Genomic DNA, 7,962 nt, shown 5'->3' on the forward strand with positions numbered 1-7,962 from the left:
CTGGGCTGGGACTGGTCCCGCCAGCGCAGGGTAGCAGGAAGCTCTCCACACACTCATCGGACCTGGGCTAGGACTGGGTCTGGGGGTTCCCAGGACGTGGCAGAAATTCCTACTCCGCGGGTGGGGTGGGGGAGGTGCTGCGGAGTGGTGCGGGGCGCCACAAGGAGGTGGGAGAAGGTCTGGCCCATGCTGCACCTGGGCTGGGACTGGTCCCGCCGGTGCAGAGTAGCAGGAAGCTCCTCAGATGTGTTTTTATCACAGCACTATGAGCAATACCCTATGGATGGAAGCAATGGAGGCGCCCATCAGTTATGGATGGATAAACGTGGCAAACATGCCCCACGGTGTACTACTCCAGCCTTTATTACAAAATGAACTATTATCCTTTATGAAAACATGGATGAAACTGGAGAGTATTATGTTAAGTAGAAGACAAGGGATACATGACCCTGCTCACACATGAAATATAAAAATTTTAGCTTATGGAAACTGAAAAGAGTGATGATTACCAGAAACTGGAGTGAGTGGCAAAGAAGCTTGCAGATAGGGAAAGGTGGATCAGTGAAGACTAAGCTGCTGTAGAAAAAAAGTAAAAAAAAAAATCTCTAGCATGTGGTCAGAGGTTTGTCCTGAATATTCTAAAAAGCTGGAAGAAAGAATATCAAATGACTTTACTAGAAAGCACTGAGGAAGGTTTGAGGCAACACATAACTTTAAACCGCAGAAGCATCACATGGTACTCCATTAATTATGAACACTTCTCTTTTTATGCACCCGTTTAAAATAAATGTAAATTACGAAATTACTGTCATCACAAAGTAAAAAATCTGGGGTTTTTTTTGTTTGAAAACCAAAATAGTCAAAAATATCTTATATTTCGATAAAGTGCAGCAAGTACAGTTTTTCCTAGATTGCTTCATTAGTGAGCTATTCAGTCGTGTATCAACAATGCTGGAAAAGATATAGCAATATTCTGTTCCTTTATAAGAGCAGTGTGAGACAGGTTCAAAGACTCAACACTACATCTAGAAAAAAAACCAAAAAAGACATGAAAACATTGATTTTTTTTTTTTCCAGATCCTGTACAAGGGTACTCTGTAATCTTTTCTTTTATGTGTTGCGATCCTTCCTGGGACTATAATAATTGCCTTTGAGAAATCATCTCCATGGAGAATTAGATTTTTATTCATACATTATGCGTGCACACTATTCACCCACTTCCTTATACATCTTCAGCGTAGAGAGAAGAAACCTCAAAAGAACCATCACTGCTGGTTCCTTGGGGAAAGGGGGAGCCAGCTGTCCAGCACATCTTTTCCTGAGCGGCGCCCCACGAAGACCTCAATGTACTGCCTGAGCACTGTGCCAAGGAAGAGTAGAGCACTTTCAATGAGCTGATCAAACTGCCATGTGAAAAACCACACTTCTGCCACTTGCAAAAGTGTGGTGCAGGCTCTCGGGCATGAGCCTTGCCATGCCTGCTGTGAGATAGCTTAGCGAAGCTACCCTACCTGCAGGCACATCAGCTGCCAGCAGTTGGAAAAGAAATGGGATGGAGAGAATGCTTTCTCCCAGCCTGGCCTGACAAGGATACTGTTGATGTCTTTCTGGAAGCAAACTGGAGAATTAAATACCACCATTAAACTTTTCATTTAGAATTTAAGACCAAAGGCTCTCCACCACCGAGAGATTCAGAGAGACCAGCAGAAAAGCTTCTTAGACTTTAGAAACTGTTACAGTCTGCATGAGGTCTCCTCCCCTCAAAATGTGTACCCTGAAGTGCCTCAGAATAAGACCATATTTGGGGAAAGGGGGCTTTACAAAAGCAAGCAAGTTAAAATGAGGTCTTTATGGTGGACTCTAACCCAGTACAACTGGTGTCTTTAGAAGAAGAGTTAGGACATACAAACACACAGATGAAAGACCACATGAAAACTCGGGAGAAGACGGGTGCTCACCTGCTGGGGACAAGGCAGCAGAAGAAACCAAGGCTGCAGACAATGATGATCTTGGACTTTTACCTCCAAGACTGTGAGAAAGCAAATTTGTGTTGCGTACGCCACCATGTGTGGTACTCTTTATGGAAGCCCTAACAAATGAGTACAAGAACCCACAGCCCAAAGAGAGAGTAAAGTCAGATTTTGACCTTAAAACTCAGGTTGGGGCCAGCTTTCCACTTCAGCACACCCCTCCTCTGGCTCACGCGCTTGCCATGCCCGAACTGGTTCCAGCAGTGAACATATGTAAGCACCACACTAGAGGAGTTATTTCTTCTACTCTATATAAAGGATGTTTATTTTTGGTGAAGGACTGGTACCTGGTGCTTAAACGCCATGTGTGGGCTTTTAATCTTCATCTCTGGATTCCAGACTCACTGTCCCCATTGTTCTTGCTAGCTGTCCACAGTTGGCATCACCATCTGCAGTCGGATCCCGCTACCGACTCACAGCCTGTTGCTAACTCTGTCTGAGTGTTGGCTCTCCATTTGGCCTCACAACTCTATTCTTTTTTAAATTAATTTTATTGAGAAACAAATAGCAATGAGACAGTTTCAAAACATGTTAGCAGGTCAGTTTCAATAATTCATACATTGCATATAACCGTTATTCATAGTACAAGATGCAGACATGATATCCTGTCCAAACACTATTAGTACAAATCTTTCTTCTCATTGAATTAAGGGAAAGTAGCTGTATATCTATGCTATTTTGTATATATAGATACAAAATGGTCCTTCATTTGTATCCCCTTTTTTGTTTAATTTGGTCATAGATGGGTCTTCCATTGTCATTTAAATATTGTAGGTGTGTGAATTCATCAAAATAATCCAATATAGTCCAGTAGTCCATACTAGTAGTGGGTTATCCATAGGATTGGCAATGGCAGAAGTTGTTGACTTGAGCCTTTTACAGTTCAGCATATTAAAATGGCTTTACTTTTTATACCTCATTTTTATACTTTTCTGCTGGATGGTTAAGATCAATTACTGCTATACTGTCTCTCAAGTAAATGTTTGTTTAAAAGAAAGGGTAATAAATGAAAATAAGAGACAAGAGAAAAAAGTCATAGGACTATCCTGCTACAATACTGTATATGGTTAGATTTCTAAATTTCTGTGTAAAAATATGTAATTGTTTATTCCTATTTTTTAGTTTTTTTATTTTTCTTCACATTCTGTAGGTATTTAAAGTTTAACATAACAATACTTGATGGGAAATACTTGTTCCATATTATGTCAAAGATGTTTGATATTCAAAAAGATAGTGAGGTTAAACTCAACCGCCTATGTTATAGGGTAATAATAGCATTAAGCTTCTCTTCTGGAGGGTTAACAACTTAAGTTTGCAGACCAAAAATTAGAGAAAAAGGGATACAAGGGTAGCCAACATTTTGGCCCTAACTTTTCAAAGTCAGTGAGGACTCAGGACATAAGAGAACCTGTGTAACTCAGTGGTGTCCCATATTTTCTGACCAAGGAGATTATGAAGCCACAGAGGAAAGTGATCAACGATGTATAGTGTTTCTAAGGAGAGTCATATGGAGAGAAAACATTCTCTCAGGCTTTCACAGAGAGCAAATTGGTCAAGCAATGCCCATGACTCATCCACATGGCTGACACTGACAAAGGATCTACAAACTGCGCTACAAGGTTTCAGGGTAAATCCTGAGGGGATTTGACTGAACTTGTCAGATACAAAAGTTACATTTCTTGCTATATAAGTCTTGCTTTATCTTGGACACAACTCTATTCTTCATTTTCTCTCAACTCCTTAAACTTGGAAAGTACAGTGTCACAGGCAATGTGAGTTCTGTCATCCAATACATCAGAAACTCATTGATGCTGGATGTCATGGTGCACCTCTGTAATCTGGGCCCTCTGGGTGGCCCAGGCAGGAGGATCAGTTCTAGTGCAATCTCAGCAATATAGTGAGAACCAGAGTCGGGGATGTAGCTCAGTATGAGGGCCCTGCGTTCCATCACTGGGACCATGAAAGAAGAATAAGCAGGAGGAAGGGTGGAAGGGAAGTAAACAAGCCACTGAAGTTCGTTCAGAAAGTTAGTCTGCATTAATTTTACACAATTTCTAATGCTTGTCTCAGAGAAAGGAACACCCTTCGGATCCATGCTTACAAACATCTTTTTATAGGTAACAGATGATCATATAGGCCACTTGAAATCACAGAAAAATACAGAAGGCAAGAAATAAGCTAAATTAGCAACTTCTCCTTGCTTTTAACTTCAAAGATGTTTTCAAAATACTGTGCTAATAATAATGTACATTGTTGTCTGTTATCCTTTTTTCTATTAACAAAACTCAAATCTACCACATTTTTTCTTATGAGTTGTTGGTACTCTTAGTTTTCAAGAAAAATTTATATTCCTATAATTAAACACATATTTTTAAAAGAATGATTTTATGCCATGTTCAGAAAACCAAAATAAGCATAGACATACCTTATGCAACATCCAACCCTTGTTAGAAGAGAAAGTTTCATAAAAGAATAAATTCCTTTCAAAACTTCACATAACTTTCTTTTTTTGGTCTGTTCCAAATAGCAATCAGTGGTCCTATTTCAAACAGGAAGCTCAGGTCGATGGCAGGGTTTTACCAGGAATGGTACATGACCCAGTATAATTTAAAGAAATTCTTAAAAAGCTGTGTGCATCTTAACTGTTACTTATGATCTGGAAGGAAGGGAGGTTTGCTGGGAAGAAGCTGAAGAAGGCTCTTATTCCAAAAAGATTTCATAGGGTTGCCATGCTTCTTGGAGAATATACTTAAATTCAGAAAGTTCAATAGGCATCTTTAAAGAAAATGGTTTCTGCATGAATTGCCTAACAGTGTGTTAATCTGTTAATCAGTAAATTAAGTATAACATTGGACTTAGAATTTGGTTTTCTAAATTAACTAAAAAAAAAATGACACCTTGAAAAATTGAATTTTTATTTTTATCTCAAAATAAGCTCAGAGTAGTGGCGCCTGTTTACAACTTCCTTCATTTAATTGGCTTTCTTAATATGAAATAGTATTTCTAGAACTAATTAAAATTTTATTCTAATGAATATTTAATGCCAAAATATGTTATCTTTGCAGCACAGTACATAGATTTTTAAATTATCCAAAAAGGTAATTATATATATTTTTTACATTCTCAAAAAGTCATATATTGTTATTGATGACATATGGGTTGTTTGCTTTCCTCTCAGGCCATGATTGAAGAAGCCATCACCAGAACTGAATCTTTCTCGGTCATGTACACACCTTTTGCAACAAAAATAAGTGCTGATAAAATAGAAAAAGTAAAAGAAGTATTCACAAAAACTCATCCTGCCTATGTGGAGTACATCTACACAGGTGAGATTCAGTATCTGTACATTATGAATCAATACTTTATTTCCACTGAAGCAAATTCAGGCCCTTTGCAGTTGATTTGTTTGCCATTTCTATTTTAGGGTTACATTGCTTTAACCTGATGAGAAGCTATTTTTATGGTTTAAAGGAACACCAGCCTTAGACAGATGTACAATATTCTTTGTACCTTCACATTTCTATAGTTATAAAGCAAAGGATAAAACCTAGAAATCTGTTTAACGTGAAAATGAAGGAAAGGCCTGTCATAAATGTCACCTTTCTCCACATCTTTTATCAGTGCACTAGCAATGGCCTGAAGATGGATTTTCCTCTCAGTGTCACTGTTTCTACTTCCCTTCCACCATTCATTTCATCCCTCAGAACTCTCTCTTTCCTAGTAATTTTGAATCTCTGGTATCCACCTGCAACCTGGAAGCCAAGAGTACCCTGCAGGACCCACACTGACACCCTTTATTCCTCTTTTTGTCTTTAGAAGTAACTAAATGAAGGGCCACACAATGACTGCTATCTTTTAAAAACTCCTTAAATGCACACATCTAATAATTTCACAGCCTTTTATTAAGGTGCTTTCATGCCTTATTTTCAAATCTTAGGGGGCTGAATCACTGATTTATAGGATTAATAATATCCTCTATAAATAATCACCTTTAAAATATCAAGCACTCTATTTATTTTATGTTAGGAGTTTATAAGATAAAATGATTTTCACTAGAAAAATCAAAAGCTAGAGGAGAAGACAAATGGCTTTTCCAGAAAGGCACAGAAGATTGGACAGCGATTTGAACTCATGTCCTTGCCATAGAACGGCACTGTCTGCAAGTAACAAAAGCATTAATTTTTTAGGGCCCATGGAGTCTTATTTTTATCCATAAATGTCTCAAGTTCTTCAGGGAGAAAATGCTAAATACATCCAACTAGTAATAAATAATAAATCCCTAAGGAACAAAGGGAATGTGAGTACAGAGAAGGAAAAAAGAAAAATATAATTAACAATGCATGTTAAAATGACTGCTGATGCAAATTTCCCTAGTTTGAGGATTTTAGAAAAAAATAGATAAAAATTCCTCGAAACTCACAGTTTTGCTAATTGATACAACTTGTTATTACGTTGTTAGGAATATTTAAGGATTTTTTGGGGGGTGAAGGGGCTTACTAGTAGAATCACCAGGAAAGAGTCCAGTTCAACTACTTCCATTTCTACTCTCCGATCCACTCAAATGAAGGAGTCATTGCTATCCCTAGTTTGCCAATTTCTCTCCTGGTACAATGAGTTTGGTTATATTTAACCCACTTCAAAGAGAAGTCATGACGATTAATTAATGCCTCGGAAGCACTATTGCTGCTGAAAGTTTAAAAACAATAATAACATTAATGAGGCAGACTCATGTCTCACGTAGCTCCATCAAACCTGTTATCAAGATGAATTATGATCTGCCGGCAAGACAATTCACACGAAAGGATCTTATACTTTGGAAGAGAAGATAATTATAAGTTACTAATAATTGTTTCTATTATTTTATAATTAGTAATTGCTAGAGTATGACAGTGCGACATGAGAACCAAGGGGAAAGACACAGCTTCTGGAGGGAGAATAGGAGGGAGAGAAAGCAGCCTAGAATTTCAATTGCATTGGAGCAGGTAAGGTTGTTTTCTCTGTGGAAGCAGTGCTTTGGAACCACGCTACAGGGTGACATTTGTCTCTCTGGTAAATAAGGAAGGGATTTCATCCCAATCACTTCCTGGGATGAAGATGAGAGGACTCTGCCCAGTCGCATGGACAGTTTCAGAGCTGTGGCTTCTCTTCCCCTAAGCACTTGAAGGTGACTGAGGGTACAGAGCATCGCAAGAGGGAAGGTTAAGTGTTTTCTTTACCAGCCGGCTATCTCTCCCAGGAGGAACATCTTAGATGAGGAAGGCACCGTCAAAGTTTCACTGGAGAAGAGAGGCAGGAAAGGAAAATGGAACTACAGGAGTGACTGTTTTCTTGGGCTTCTCACAACTCAGCATTCTTCTTCTGTCACCTTTCATTGGCTTCTTGTATCACCACTTACCAAATATTCATGCAGTCCGGGTCACTGTACAGTGATGCAGCAGATGTCTGCAGATGGAAGATGCTATATGGTTGCAACGAACTCCATGTAAAATGTGCACAAGTCCTTGCTCACTCAGTTCTAAGGGCTGAGTAAACGTTCTTCCCTGTGAAGTCAGCTGCAGCCTCAAGAGCAGTCAGAATTCATACACATACTCTTCTACCTCAGGTTCACTGTTTCACAGACAGCTCTGGATGAATGTGCTCTCAAACACCTTTACATTCACCCACTGAGTGTTAGTGAATATTTTAAGAGCACTACCAGTAACCCTTGGGAGATAAAATACAATTATGAAGGAGGGCATGACACGGTATCCTGTGGATTCATTACTGTGGGAGGCTAGGGTGGGAAGATTGCAAGTTCGAGCCCAGGACAACTTAGCAACTTCAAAAAACGTGTCTCAAAACAAAAAACAAAAAAAATTTTGGCTATTGTCTTTGGATCCAATAGCCAAAGGGGGAGAAAAAAAAAAAAAAAAAAAAAAGAAAGAAAGAAAGA

The 7,962-nt window shown here is 38.9% G+C and overlaps 1 protein-coding gene across 1 annotated transcript in view; it reads left to right on the forward strand.

Moving 5' to 3' along the window:
* Spata16 (spermatogenesis associated 16) overlaps positions 1 to 7,962 on the forward strand; it is a 308,782-nt gene that overhangs the window by 237,597 nt on the left and 63,223 nt on the right. Inside the window, exon 6 of the mRNA XM_004633441.2 lies at positions 5,209 to 5,356. Within this exon, the coding sequence (XP_004633498.1) occupies positions 5,209 to 5,356 (148 nt within the window). The remainder of the gene's footprint in view (positions 1 to 5,208; positions 5,357 to 7,962) is intronic.

Source organism: Octodon degus, unplaced genomic scaffold (genome assembly GCF_000260255.1).
Source record: "Octodon degus isolate 3935 unplaced genomic scaffold, OctDeg1.0 scaffold00055, whole genome shotgun sequence".
Taxonomy (NCBI): Eukaryota; Metazoa; Chordata; class Mammalia; order Rodentia; family Octodontidae; genus Octodon; species Octodon degus.